Raw genomic sequence first — 15,489 nt, 5'->3', positions numbered from 1 at the left:
ACATTGCTTCCCCCTCTGCTCCCAGCTGAAGGACATGCTGTGCTCTGTCTTTCTAAAGGGAATCTCACAGGATTGAATCTCGTAGATAAAACATTTAACCACACTGCACCAAAAGCACTTTGCAAACTCAGTCATGGAATTATGGAATCATTTGAGTTGGAATGGACCCTTAAAGGTCATCTAGTCCACCAAAAAGTGTGAAATGGCCTTTGAATGCTCAATTTTTTTTTTTTCTCCAAACTTGCTGCAAGTTTAAAAACTAAAACCAACAGCCACTGTTTGGTGTAGATAAGGAATGAATAAAGACACTACATGCAAAGTAGCTCCCAAGATGAACAAAATATACCTGCAGTACCATCCCTTTGCATGCTGCTTCATCCTTACCATATATATGATTCAGCTTATTTATCCTCATGTGTATCATGCACAAGCTTGCAGACAGAACAAAGAGTACTCCGGGAAGAAAAGACAAGGCAGCAGCATGCAGGTGGACTGCCCCGATGACAGGATGTTCCTTCCTCCTCTCGGGGATCTCTAACTCCATCTGTGCTTTTTCTTCTCCTAAAACATCTCTCAGTTCCCATGTGTTTACAGTAAAACATTTCCCCCCTTTAGAGGTTGTTAAACTCATGAAGGGAGCTGGCTGGTGATCGCTGCAGACTTTTCTCTCATTGATACCAACCAGGGGTCACAGGTAGGAGCAGCAGGGCACTGAAGGGAGCAGCACGAGGTGTTTGGAGAGCACCAGGATGGACAGACAGACAGCCAAGCAGGGCTGCCCCTTCCTGCCAAACCCAGTGCAGCGTGGTGGGACCTCCATGAGAGGCGTGCTTCAGATGTGCATTCAGTATTTGTGGGCACTCGCGATGAAGGGAATGTTAATTTCCAAGTGTTAGTTCTAATTTTGTAATACTGTGCCCTAGAATAAGCATCTGGGATCCTAGCAAACACAACATTGCATCTCTACACGGCACTTCCACAGAACTATGGGTTCTCGTGCTGCTGCTCCCAGGAGCACATTCTTGCCCTTTGGAAAAAAAAATATATGTGACTAATGGAGCTACAGTGAAATCAGCTCTGGATGCTTTAAAAATAGATGATAACACTTCTCCTCCTTTTAAAGCCTGAATGAAAACAAACATTGAATTAGAGAAGAAAACAAAATCAGCGACTTGTCCGAGGTCACAAAGGACTGGCAAGGCTCAGCATGGATTGCAGCACGCATCCCTCGGTGCTTCGGCAGCTCTCTGTCCCCTCTCCCTAAACCAACCCAAAGGCTTTCAGCATTTCCTGCTCCTGCCTGCATACTTCGTGACACACACAGGGCTGCACCAGAAGGTATTACTAATGTATCCTCTGATAAGAAGGCTTCTAACAGTGTTATCAAAATCAAAGTGATAAGGTTGAATTTTTACGGGCTATTCCTCTGCAGGTGACTGGAGTGCAGCAGGCAGGTTGGGATACAAGCAACTACTTTCATCGCTCAGATGTCATTTTCTAGTAACAAAACTCTGAAACATTTTTGATGTGGGAGATGGAAGGAACCAAGACTTAATGCTCTCTCACTGAAAACAGAAAAGAAAAATCCACACTGCGGGAAAAAGAAGTTTCCACGCATCAGCATGTGCGAACGTTTCAGTTTTGAGGAGACAATGCTTCTGTAGGAAAACCTTCCCATTTCAAAGCTTTGGCTCGGCCCTGAGGGCCCCATCTCCATCATCTCCATCATCTCCATCATCTCCATCATCTCCTGCAGTGTGGCACACAGGGGTCCTCTGAGAGCAGCAGGAGCTGCTGCAGGAGCGTCCTTGCCTGAACCACGCTGTGCAGCACCCTTCTCTCTGAGATAGCAGTTATCAGCAGGGCAGGATGACATGCCATTTTCACATTTCCCCACGTGCAATGGGTTCCCAGCTTTCCTTCTTCCAAGCAGAGGGCGCAGACTCCTGTGAGAGCATAGTGATAAAGGTATTGCTCTCTGGCCTGACCCTTGGCTGCGTGCTGCAAAAGGTGCACGGAACCAACCCGGAGCATCCTGTTAACACTTGAGAACTAACCCGTACATCAGGGTCCAGGACCCCGCCTGGGTGCTCCTCGCCTTCCCTGCAGCACTTCCCTTTCCTCTGCATGCCGCGCTGAAACCGTGGCACGGCCGCTCGCCCTCGTGCTCCCCCTTCGCTTCTCACTTTCCCTCCCATTGGTTTCACGTTCCCTTCGCCACGCGGAAAAGCTTTCAAGCTCATCCAGCCCGGCAGCAGAGTTTATCCTGGTTCCACCCACTGGGACTTTCCTAGCTTCCTCCTGCACGGCGAGGGGAAAAAAAGGCAGAGGCAGACAGCAGGCATCCCGGGGAGCTCGGGGAGCCGCGGTGCTCCCTTCCCTGAGCTAGGTTTCTATTGTAGGCGGTGCATTCCTCGGGAGGGAGGGTGTGTGTGTGTCGGTGCCTTCCCACACTCCGGGCAGCTCTTATTTAATGGGGGTCTCCATGCAGGGCAGAAAGCAGAGGAGGTTTAGCCATTGCCAGGCTCAGCGGCAGCTCGTAAGCCAATTGCCGGCATGGATCACAGGGCTGAAATAACCCTGGAGGAGGCTTCGGCGACCGGCCAAGCCTCCAGGATGCGCATCAGGGAGGACCTGAGGAGGATGCGCTGCGCCGTGCTGCTCTGCCTGCTGGCCGTGCTGCTGCTGGCGCTGCCCATCGCATACCTGCTGGCTGGGAACCTGCGAGCACCCACCTCCTGCCCCCAGGTAAGGCACTGCCGTATCTCCACCTGTGGAAGTTCTACCTCTCCCCTTGTAGTTGTGTTTTGTTGGGTTTTTTTTTTTTTTTTTTTTTTTTTTTTCTCCAAATTTTCTGGGTCTGGTTCTCTCTTTGAGTTTCTTGTGTTTAAGGGAAGGAGGGAAGCACGCTGTTATGTGCTGTCATCCTTGTGCAGAGCCAATCTGCTGAGGTTATAGCTGATTTTTGCTCAGTCCCTGCTCCTCTTGTCTTTATTTCACTCTGCTCACAGTACAAGATATGCCTTTAAAACTTTTGCTGGCATGCTGCTTGAAATTCTTAAGGGGAATCTCTATTTGGTTGAAATCTGTGTCTCTGCACTGATCTCAGCCAGATTTTGATACTTGTTTTCCTCCCTCCTTTCAGATGAGCTCTGAGACTTCCCCTCCCATGTCCTATTTCAGCAAACATCTGCTGACCAAATGCTGATGTCAGTGGCTCAGTGCCCATCATACATCACCCAGCAAACAGCAGCAGCTCTCACGTGTTATTAAAGTACAGCCCTGCACAGATACCATCTGGGACAACTATGGGGCCTGACCCTAAATTTCCCTCTATGGGATTTGCTCCCTATCAAAACTTTCTCTACATCTGGGGAAGTTCTCATCTCTTTGATAAGACAGCTGAGCTCTCTTTGCTCCTGGGATGGTGAAGGTGGTCACCACTGAAGCTCTTCTGTGCTGCCCCACTCCTGCTTGTGTCAGCCTGCAAGTGCTTCTTTCCATTCTATCCTATGAATCTATCAGGGCTGCCCTGTGTAAGAAGAGCACACGCATACAGCTCTGAAGAATGAAGGTTTGAAGGAATGTTAGCTGCAGGTCTGAAATTCCGCACTCAATTAGTCTGCTCGTCACTTAGGAACAGCAGAAGACAGCAGTGTTAATAAGTGGCCTCGAGGGTAAATTTTGGATACAGCAACCATTTTGCTTGTGTGTATTTAGACAGTCTGACAGCTGTGCCCGCAGCTCTGTGCCTCTGCTTGTTTGGCTGCATAGAAAAGCTCTGGCCCTGCTTTGAACCTGAGTTTATACCCAAGCAGAGGCAGCTCCTGGTGCAGCATCTTCCACGTTAACTTTGCACCCAGCTGGCAGGAGGTGCAACAGCCTGGCACCTCAGATTGCTAAACATGCTGATTTCTTGCATGTGTGGAAGTGCTTACTGCTGTGCTGACCCTCCTGCTGTTTGTGGAGTGGGTGCATGCAGTGAGAAGGCATTTGGGGGGCTGTCTCTTTCCTCTTAGTGTTCCCTCCCCCTGAGGTTCCAAGCAGAACAGTTCAATTCCTGAGATGACCTTAAAGAGAATTAGTAATAGAATGAATTAACGATAGAATGCAAGCTGTTAGGTAGAATAGTGCATTCCTTGTTCCTGTTCTGCTGGCACAGTCAATGAAGAAAAGTGTTTGTGTCAGGGTCTGTTTTTTTAAGAGGAAAAGAGCAATGTAAGCCATTAGATTTGCTCTAGCCTATACATGCCCTTCACAAGCATGTACTTCTATGCACATGCACTGAATTAGAGTGCAATAATCCCACGGTGATGCAATGAGGTGATCAGTTGCTTTGCAACCTTTGCACGTCCCACTGAGGCAGGAAAAGCACCAGGGCTGGCTGTGTGCCCATGGTACCAGTGCTAAGCTGGGTGGGGGTGTGCCTGGCAGCCCGGTGCTGCATTTGCTGAGCTTTTCATTCATTCCTCCAAACTCTGAGTGTGACACCAGCTTTGTCCAGCAGCAGAGTGCATGGGGGGGGTTTGCTTGCTTGCTGTTCACCCCTCTGAGCTCAGCATGTCTGCAGCACAGCTGGATCCAGAGGAGAGGTCCTGAGTATACAGGCTCTCAGGACCAGGTCTTTTTGTGTTTCCAGCTGCATTTATACAATTAGAATTGTGTTGCTGGAGGATGCCTTCTTCACATGTCCCATTAATAAAGAACTTAGCTGGGAGAAGGCATGTCTTGCGTTGTGGTCACAACAAGCCCAAGTAACCCTACAGGCTTGGGGATGAGTGGCTGGAAAGCTGCCTGATGGAAAGGGACCTTGGTGTACGGATGGACAGTCGTCTGAATGTGAGAAGCAGTGTGCTCAGGTGGCCAAGAAGGCTAATGGCATCCTGGCTTGGATCAGGGATTTTGTGGTGAGCAGGACTGGGGAAGTCATCTTGCCCCTGTTCTCAGCATTGGTGAGGCCTCACCTCAAGTACTGTGTTCAGTTTGGGGCACCTCAGTACAGAAATGACACTGAGGCACTGGAGCAGGTCCAAAGAAGGGCAGCAAGGCATGTGGAGAGCTTGGAGAATACGGCTCTACGAGGAGAGACTGAAAGAACTGGGGCCATCTTGCTGTCTTCAAATATCCGAAAAGAGATTGTAGCAAGAGCAGGGTTGGTCTCTTCTCACTTGTGACAGGTGACAGGATGAGGGTAAATGGCCTCAAGTTGCACCAGGGAGGTTTAGGTTGGGTATAAGGAAAATATCATTTACATGAAGGGTTTTTAAGCAGTGGAATGGGCTGCCCAGGGAGGTGGTTGAGTCAGCATGCTTGAGTGTGTTTAAAAACCATCTGGATGTGGTGCTCAGGGCCACGATTTAGTGGTGGGCTGTTAGAGTTAGGCTTGCACGATTACGATGTGGTTGGACTTGACGATCTTTAGCATCTTATCCAACCTGAGCAATTCTGTGGCTCTATGTGTTCGGAAGCCCTCACAGCAGTGCTTTTGGGCTGTGGGTGCCCTGGGCACACTGGAAGCAGGTGGGCTGGCCCTGCTTTGCAGCTGACATGAGTTTGCTCGCTGACCCTTGCAGCAGTGAGCTCACGGCAGGAGTGCCGCAGGACCAGAGCTCAGCCCATACAGGATTCTCTTTTTCCACTGCACTCTGGCCAGTTCTGGGCCACAGCTCCAGCACCAACTGGGAGGAACTGGTGCAGCCAAACGGATGAGAAACACGTAGTAAATCCCTGAACCCATCCTTCCTGGAGCAAGGAGGAGGGGGAGGGTTGTGCAAGCGGGGTGTGCCTCTGTGGCTGCAGGGTGAGACGGTTGTTCATCTCAGCTTCTGTGTGGGTGCCCGTGGTGTCATGCTCTCCTCAGAAGGGACATAAGCTCACCTTTTCCTCAGGAAATGCCCCTTTTAGGGAAGAGCAGTTATGTCATCACAGCAACACGTGCGAACCACCGGTTCTCTTTCTTGTGGTGAGCTGCGTCTTGTGTGAGTAACTGAGGCTTGATGATGGGTTCCCTGGACACCTTCCAGGTTCACACGCGGCTTCCCTGCTGGAAGTAGAAATCACTTTCTTCTTTTCTTCAAGACAAAGCGAGGTGAGGAAATAGGGTTCTCTAAGCATTGACACAGTTTGGGCTATTAGCAGGAAATCATAGAAGGCTGTGGGGCATCCTTCCCAGAAGGAAAGCCAAGTTTTAATCTGAATGCGCAAATGCACTGAAAGGAAGCCAGGCAAGCATCTCTATCCATCCCAGCAACTCCCAGCACTCCATTCGTTCCACAAAGCTGAAAGTCAAGGCCTGCCCTGCAGATATTGGTACCTGGGCTTGTGCTGCTGCGTGGCAGGACCACAAGCAGGGCACAAGGGAGGTTCAGTGTGAAACCAGACAAAAAATTTGCACGTGTACCTGTGTGCCATGTCAGCCTTGAGACGCGAGAGGAGCCAGGAGAAGCTCAGCCTGGGTTTCCATCCTATAGTCCAAAAGGATGAAGCAGCAAATATCAGAATAAGATTGGCAGAGCTGTAACCCATGCAGAGCCAGATGCCTTCATGGCCTGCCCGAGTGGGAAGGAGAAGCCCAAGGAGGTGGTGGAGTTACCATCCCGTGAGGTTTTCAAGAAGAGGGTATATGTCACAGTGAGGGATGTGAGTAGTGGGCATGGGCTGATCTTTGGACTAGTTAATGTTAGTGGTCTTCTCCAGCCATAATGACTGTGATTCAAAATGACTTCTTGATCCATAGGGATGTAGAGGTGCTGGGGGAGCAGCAGGGAGCCTTGTGCCATGTCCTGGGTGTGGGAGACTCTTACAAAAGCCATAAAACTGTTCTTTGATGCTTATGGTTCTCACGGGCAGAACAGCCAGTATATGCCACAGCCCAGGCAAAATGCACCCAGCATTAAGGACAGCTTTTGCCAAAAATCCAGGCCATGCAGCACCCCTGGGCTGAGGAAAACCGAGTGCAAGCACCATGTGTGCCCTGCAGAGACCTGCCATGAGATTGCACCTTGTGCTAAAAATGGAGCTGGGGATGTTTGGCTCATGAATCCCCCCACCTCCACTGCCAGCCTGTTTTTCCCAGGCAGTTCTCCTGGACAACCCCAGCCCTTCCTTGAGGTGCAAAGGGGATGTTTTGTGTTTGCCCTCCTCCCGGGCTGTAGATGTAAATGCGGCGGGACTTTGGGTAGTAGTGGAGTTTTGCATACTGCAGCTTTCAGGGTTACCATAGGTGCTGGAGATGCCCTTTGCTCCCAGCTCAGCTGTAGGGCGGGATTTTCAAAGTTGCTCAATGCTGCTTACATTTTCTCTGCTGTAACCAAAGGGAAAACTGTGGCCACTTGGTGAACTTTACAGAAGCACAGCTAAGCAAGAAAGGAGAATAGAGAAAAATGCTAATTGTGTGGTTTCTCTACTGCCTTGTGCTGCTTGGCTCTCCCTCACCCCCCCCCTCATCCTGAAAGCTCTTTGTGCACCTCATCCACACCCCTAGTGTACATCAGCAGCACAAGCATTGCTAACATCAGGCTATTGTGTAGCCTTTTTAAGTACTAAAATGTTTTCTGTTTAAACTGAGGTTTGTGTCCTTATCAAACAGCAGAATTAGGAAAAAAACTCCACCTTTGCCAAGCAAAGAACACATTCACACCATGCAGCACAGCTCTTCGGCACTGCTGCTCTTCAGGGCACAGAAGTGCAGCTGCTGCTCGAGGAGCATCCATCTGGCATTCTTTGGAAACAAGTGAACAGAGGTTGCATAAAAAGCTTCTTTACAGCTGGCAGACAAAACCATTTTGATGTCTTTGACTGAGCAGTGGGGTCCTTCCCTCTTCCCTCTCACCTCTGCTTTTATTTCAACACCTGAGTGTACATAAGATACGTGAAGTTAGGCTTTAAGCAAACAGCTCCACTGAAGTGACATCGTTAAGTGTTGTGATTTGTGATTGATCTGTAGCTCTTTGTGGCACTTAGCATTGTTTGAAATTACACTACTTGATAAATATGTCACAGGGATGCACAGCCAGCATCTTGCAGCTCCTTCCTTCCCCCTGCAGCCACACTGCTTTCCAAGCTGCTGGAGGAGGGCTGGAGCTACAGGAGCATGGCAGGGTGTGAGCTGGAAGCAGCCTGTCAGCATAGCACGCAGCCAGCAGCCCCTTCTTCTTTTTGCTGCTCAACCCAAAGGCTGGCACTGCTTGGCACAGGCATTGTCACTGTGAGGATGTGCTCATGCTTAGTGCTAGGGGAAGGTTTAATGTGCAAACAAATGTGAAATAAGTCTATCGTACCCCCAGTTCAAGATATGCCTAAGCAGTAGACTTGCAGCCTGAAATAATGCAGGTGTAGAAAGAGAAGCTGCAGGTCTGTAGATGGTACACCTCTTTACTGGTGTTTCAAATGCACCATGCAGATGTTTGAAGCAGGGAAGAGCATCTCGTGCTGTGCTGTTTGCTCCATTTGACTGCACAGATGGAGACAGCAGCCACCAGGCAGCAGTACTCCAGCAGTGCTATGCAGAGGCACTGGCCTAGGAGTGATAGTTCCTTCCCTCAGTGCTCCCCAAGCTGTGCCAGGGGTTTGTCCAACCCACGAGCTGAGCACAGCCACTACAGCAGCCCAGCTCCTGCCCCAACACCTGCCTGAGATGTGGGTGGCTTCGAACAAGCAGCAAGAAACTTGCACTGAAGCAAAGCTCTGTCAGGGCTTGTCCTTTTACATAAAAGCTTTAACTGAGGAGGAGGAGGAGGATATCAGTGTACCATCTCCTGTTCTGGGGGGTAAGCAAACTGGATGTGGTGCAGGAGCCCTGGAGCTAACTGCTTGCACATCTCTCTTGCAGGTCGTGGACGAGAGGAGCTCTCACTTTCTGAAGCAGCGGGCAGTAGCTGCTGGTAAGTGTGCCAGCCCTTTTCCCATCCCCATCATCTTTGTTTGTCGAGGTTTTGCAATTGCTGACGCAGCCCCTGGGCCAGACAGCTCCCTGCCTGCCCTCACCACGAGGATCCAAGCATGTCAGGGCAGGGCAGGGTCATGGGATGTGGGGAGATGGGTACAGCTGGGGCCATAGCGAGGGGTGAGCATTCCCAACCCCAGACAGGGCCAACTCCATCCCAGGTGGGCTCACACCTCCCAGCATTTTGCTGGGACCAACATATCTCCCTTATGGGCCGAAGTGTGGATTTGGGAGCCTGTGAGTTCATCCCTCACACCTTCCCTCCACACACTTAAACTTTTTTTCTCTTTTTCCCCCAGTTACAGACACGCTTCCCAGTGCCGAGAAGCCAAGAGCACACCTGACAGGTAATGCTTGTTCCAAACCAGTGTTTCCTTTGGGTCTCACAGATGTTGCAGTGCAATAACCAAGGTTTATAGGGTCTGATAGAATCAAGCTGCAAGATGCAGTGTCACCAGCTTTGTCTCATTGACCACAGCAGTGATTATAGGAAAGAGCCCACAGAGGAGGCAGCTGGCAAACATTGCCACTTCCCTGGGCTGTTGCTGTCATTTTGTGAGCACTTGGGTTCCTGTAACTGAGCTTCAGTGCTGCCTCTCATGTTAGTGATCTGCTGGGTCTGCTGAGAACATTGGTGGAAAGAGCCCAAGTGAGCTGTGAGTTAGAAAGATCTGCCAGTTTTGGAGTAAAATAAGATCAAATAAGGCCGGTTTTAGGGTGCTTATATTTTCTGCAAGTGCAACCTGAAGCCACACACACCATATTCACATCAATAGCTTCCTGGTTTTGCTGAGGTCACACGTAACGTGCATTGGAGCAACCAAGGGAAGAGCTGTATGCAGCTGAACCTCTCGGCTTGTGTTGGCTAGGAAGATGCCAGCTCAGAACATCACCACCTCAGCATCAAAGCTGGGGCTGTCAGCACATTGAAAGGAACTTAGGGAATACTACCTGAAGAAAAAGATTTGTAGTTTCCTGAGTGGATGGGACTGAGAGCTGAGGAGCTCTCCAGCTGCTCTGGACTCCCCCCTTATGTCCACTAAGATAATTTATACCTCCCCAAAATATAGCTCACTTGCAGAGGCTTCCCCAGTAGCCTGTGTGTTGTCCCAGAGGAGCCCTGTAGTAACTTGAAGCGTGCAAGAAGTTACACGAGGCTTTACACGTGTATGCACGGGGTTATCAGAGCTTCAGGGCTGATTTGTCAACCACTATAGTTTGTTTACTTTCCCTAACCCCAAGCTCCTTCTTAATGCACTCCTATGTCCCAACCCTTTCTACACACAGTTGGATAGAACTGCAAAATGGATCTGTGCTTGCTCAAAATACATAAAATCACAGAACCACGGAATATCCTGAGTTGGAAGGAACCCACAGGGATCACTGAGCTCAACCCAGCTCCACACAGGACCCCCCAACCCCCAGCCCTATGGCTGAGAGCAGTGTCCAAGCGCTCCCTGAGCTCCAGGGCTGTGCTCACTGCCCTCTGGGGCACAGCCATTCCCCAACCCCGCTGGGCCATCCCCTGACAGCTCCATGCTGTTCCCTCAGGTCTGCAGAAGAAGGACCTTGGCTGCTAATGTAGGTCCCTTTGTTTCCCAAATCTCCACATGACCAAGACCCAGAGGCTCTCAGTGCAGCTGACTCACAATTGCAACCCAAGTGTTGCTCTGCTGATGGGAACTTCCCTGGGTTGCACAAAAGTCCAACTGTCACAGGGAAGCACCCAACAGTTTGCTTTAAGTTTTCTTAGGCCTCTGTTTGAAACTCCTCCACCATCACTCCCAAGCAGTGCCCTGGGATGGGGCCTGTTCACCTCCTGCCTCAGCCCCATCAGTTTTATCTGGGAGAAGGAAAAAGCAAGGGGAATTTTCTCACTTCTTATCTGTGCATAACAGAGTCGAGAGCCTGAGCTGAAGGCTGCAACCAGGCTGCTGTGCCACCGAGCCACCAGGAAACCAGGCTTCCATGAACTTGGCTTTAAGCTTTCTTGTTGGGTTCAAGCACTTCTCTTTTGCATTTCTGCACCCTGCAGCAGTGATTTCCTGAGCTCAATGCAGAAGTCTTTGGCGTTGTTCTAAACTTGTTGTATAATGATTTCCTGGGTGTCCTTCTGGTCTTCACTTCTCTGAAACCACGACTTGCGCAGAGAAAGTGAAAAAGGAATAATTATTCTTCAGATCTTTTGTACATTCCCCCACTTCAGGTGCCTGGTTCACTGTGCAGATAGCAGGCTAGGTGCCTTTCCTCATGGCAGATCTTCTCCAGAGCTCCAGCTGCCCCTCTCTCCTTCTGGGTTTAGGAATGTATGTTTTAAATGTAAAAGCAGAATGAGAGGAATGAGAACTAACCAGAGTGTTTAACACGGGAATGCACCACTGAATTAGCAGTAGCAGGATGACTCAATGTTTGGGTCTCTGTTCCTTTTCTCCACCTGTCCTTGGCCTCTGGAAAATACACAGAGCAGTTTGGACTCATCCGTACCGACACCAAGACCTCCTCTCCCTGTCTGCCACTGAAGAACAGTCAGTGTGAACCCCAGCTGGGTCTTTTCTCCACCCTCACTGTTTCCCATGCAGTAGTTCAGATTTGGTGCTGACCACCACCATCCCTGCAGCCCTTATGGAGCTGTGCTTCAGGTCAGCAGGCAGACCAGTGCCTGCATGAGATGGCATGGCACAGTTGGATGAAGTGTGTTACAGACACCCAACCAAAGATTTGTTCAGCACTTTCTGTGCTGTGATGCTTTCTGAACACCTCGCTAAATCTGGGTAGAAAATAACTTCCTGGCTGCACTTGGCAGTTTGGCAACCTCTCCTGTGAGGAAAGGTTGAGGGAACTGGGCTTGTTTAGCTTGGAGGGAGCGTATAAACAGGAGGGGGAATGGCTGTTTATGAGGGTGGATAGTGATAGGACAAGTAAGGGGGAATGATTTTAAACTGAGACAGGGGAGGTTTAGATTGGATATTAGGAGGAAGTTTTTCAGCCAGAGGGTGGTGAGGCACTGGCACAGGTTGCCCAAGGAGGCTGTGGATGCCCCATCCCTGCAGGCATTCGAGGCCAGGCTGGATGTGGCTCTGGGCAGCCTGGGCTGCTGGTTGGTGACCTGCACACAGCAGGGGGTTGGAACTGGATGAGCATTGTGCTCCTTTGCAACCCAGGCCATTCTGTGATCGTATGATTTTGTGGTTTTAAGATCAATTGTTAAATTTCTTGAAAAACAGGGACCCTGCAGCCTCTGTGCTTTGCAACTTGTGCAGCACGAGACCGGAGCTGTGTAAGAGTCCAAGGCTCTCATCTCCTTCCTAAGGTATAGCTCAGTGTCACCAGTGAGGGCCACGAACCACAGAAACCCAAGCTCACCAGCATGCCACCAATGCAACCAAGTGACAGGGATTCCCCAGCAAGTGGCTAAACCAAAAGGGATTTTAGGAAAAGAGAAGAAATTTTACGTCTGAGAGATGCACAAAAAAATGAAAGTGAAAGGGAAACTTGAAGTAACTGCAGCAGTAAATCCCATAGTGAAAGCAGATTTTATTTACTTCAGAGATTAGCATAAGATGTGCATCTGCAGGAAGTGCAGCTCCATATACTTAAGAAGTAAATGAATGACAAGTATGGCTGTGCTGGAAAAGGAGCCATACGATATTCAGAGGCACTTCAACATGCATCTTTCCTGATATATCTCTAAAGCATGGGGAAATTTGACCAGGCTGAAAATGGAGAGCATCAACCAAGTGAGTTTTAACCTAAAAGGAAGGTTAGAGCCATAAAACTTTGAATTGCCTCATTCCAGAAGTTATGAAATAATGTGTTTCATATGAGAGGCTTCGTAGTTATTAAAAACACTGAAGAATTGAATGTCGCTGACATCTTAAATGCGTCATTGGATATGTAGAAAAAGAACATTTCTCCTGAACCTTCTCCTCAGTTTTTTCCCTAACTACCCAAGATGGAAGAGAGCCCAGAACTCTTTCAGGAAATGTTATAATCTTTCCTTATCTTCCTCTGCCACCACCCTATCTCAGAGAGGCCTTACTCCTTAGCCACGATGACCCCAGTGCCGTGTTAGTTTTTGCCAGGTCCCAAAGCAGACGAGGACACAGACCATGAGTGCTTTTGCTTTATTTCCTCCTCTCTTTCTATATCAGCAAAGCTCTGTTTCCCCTAAGCCTCACATTCTTTATAATGCTTTTATATTTTAGCTTGGCTTGCTATCACAGTTCCCGTCTATCGTCTTCCAGCAAAGAAATACTCCATGTGCTTTGCCTTCTGGGAAAAGATAGAGGGATTTAATTTTTCCGAGCACTGACAGGCAGGCTGGGAAAAAAGCCATTATTTTGTTGTGCTAGTGAGAGAATATGCAAGAAATTGCACTTCTAACAGCAGCTTGTTTTCCTATGGGTTATCTATTGTCAGAAAACAGGAAAAAAAGGATGGCACTGGGGGCTGAGGGTATTTGTTTTCCTGGATCTCATTTCCCCCAGGATAAACCTAATAGACATTGCCAAGAGCATTTCTAAGCTCATCCCCACCCGCCTTCAGTTTGCTTCCCTGCCTGTGCACACACACCCTATCCCCAAATGCTGAATCATAACTGACCTTAAGCATTAACTTAAGCTCATGAAAGCCGCTCCCCGGTTCTTCCCCCCCCCGTCCTGAGCATCCTGATCCTCTGCTTAGATCAGGCTGTGCTGGGGGTGGATTGGAGCTCTGTGTGTCATCGGTTAACCACGAGAGCGTTTCTGTTTGTTGGTTGTTCTGTCTGAAGTAAAGCTGAAGTTAGCACCGAGCTTAGTGTTCTGTCCCAAACGTTTTCAAAACAGAGTTAAAAATGGGTTTTATTACAGCGTGTCACTTCAGAAGTGGGTGTCTTAAAGCACAGTGGGGTTTTCTAGCTCTATGGTGAAATCAAAGGACGGCAGTTGTGTAGCAGAAGATCTCAGTGCAGCACCCAGCAGCAAACCCCATTGTTAGCCTCCAGAAGTAACCTGGCAGGAAGAATTCGATGTTTTCCGTGCTCAGTGATAGATCACAATGATCGTTGTGAAGCTTCTGCAAGCAAACAGAGCCTGATGTCCTCAGTTAATAGTAGTAGTTAGCTGTACTATGGCACAAACACAGCTTCAGTCCGTCAGTACTCATGAAGACACTGCTCTCGTGTCTCTGACTGCTGTCCTGAGCCATTAGGTGCAGGCACGTATCCAGCTGTACAACTGGCCCAGCACTGCTTTCACTTAAGAGCAAAGTTTATGCTTTGCAAATGGGTGAGAGCACTCCAGACCTATGAGCAAAAGCCCTGTGTCCTACCCCACAGTGAGACAGCCTTAGGGATGGACAGTCCCATCATTTGGGATGCCCTGTCACCTAGGATACCCAGCTGTAACCGAGCCCTGTGGGCAGCATGCTCCAACCAAGGTCCTCCAACTTTGGTTGGACTCCTCTTGGTTCTCAGATCTGGACATCTTATGGGCAGCCTCCAAAAGTAGCTCTTGACAGTTCGCCTGCAGCTGACTGACTATAAAGGAAAAACATTTCTCTCCTGGAGTTTTGATTGCCCTGTGGAGGAAACATCCTGTATTTCTCCAGCTGGAACAAACTAACACATCTCTTCTCCCTCTTTCTTCTGCAGTGAAGAAACAAGATCCCTCCAGCGCCACGGGAAGACATCTGCCCATCCTGCAGTGGGAAGACAAGCGAGGCTTGGCCTTTACCAAGAACAACCTGAGTTATTCCAGCAAAGCACTGGTGATACCTGTGTCGGGGGATTATTATGTTTATGCCCAGGTCACTTTCCGAGGGCCCAGTGACACTTCAAGTAAAACCAATTCTGTCACTGCAGTCATCACCAAAGTCACTGACAGCTATCCTGAGCCCACCCAGCTGCTGACCAGCAGCAAGACCCTCGGTGAAGAAAGGAACAACTGGTTCCAGCCCATTTATCTGGGAGCTGTGGTTTCCTTAGAGATAGGAGACAAGCTAATGGTCAACGTTAGTGACATCAAGCTGGTGGATTACACTAAGGAGCACAAAACCTTCTTTGGTGCCTTTTTATTGTAGGTCTCTGGCAGCAGCTTTGTGGAAGCCTCCCTTAAGGGCCCTGGTTTGGTGGTTGCATGCTGGGGAGCTGGTCTCTATGCTGTCCTCTGTGCTTCACTCACCTGCTGCCTTAAATTATGGGGTGGAGAGAGCTGGAGCTGCAGGATGAATGGAAGCAGCCCAAAAAACTCCAGAAAAATGAAAGTCAGACTTAAAAGATGATGGGGATTCTTGAAAGCTCTGTATATTGGAGAGGAACCTTTTTTTATGGGTTGGGTAGGGATATTTATTGTAAATAGGCTAGGCTGCATCACTAATTCCTTTTCCAGTACATCATTTCTTCAACTGAAAAGAAGTGTTTTAAACTTTCTCCAGCACTTCCAGTGTAATTTTGCATCATCTTTCTTCAGATTCTTAAAGGCAATTACAATTAATAATTTCCTTAAACACAGTTCAGTGCTTTGCACTAATATAAAGCCCAGATTAATCATTAACTGCTCAATTAA

The 15,489-nt window shown here is 49.0% G+C and overlaps 1 protein-coding gene across 1 annotated transcript; it reads left to right on the top strand.

Moving 5' to 3' along the window:
* Nucleotides 1-2,556: 2,556 nt before the first annotated feature.
* TNFSF15 (TNF superfamily member 15) lies at nucleotides 2,557-15,004 on the top strand (the record flags this gene model as incomplete). Its single annotated transcript, XM_079544736.1, has 4 exons — nucleotides 2,557-2,748; nucleotides 8,831-8,882; nucleotides 9,244-9,291; nucleotides 14,577-15,004. 4 exons carry the CDS (start codon nucleotides 2,557-2,559, stop codon nucleotides 15,002-15,004), a joined length of 720 nt encoding a protein of 239 aa, XP_079400862.1.
* Nucleotides 15,005-15,489: the final 485 nt, after the last annotated feature.

This window comes from Tetrao urogallus, assembly GCF_951394365.1.
Source record: "Tetrao urogallus genome assembly, chromosome: 19".
Taxonomy (NCBI): Eukaryota; Metazoa; Chordata; class Aves; order Galliformes; family Phasianidae; genus Tetrao; species Tetrao urogallus.
This window is presented reverse-complemented; position numbering and strand designations above follow the sequence as displayed.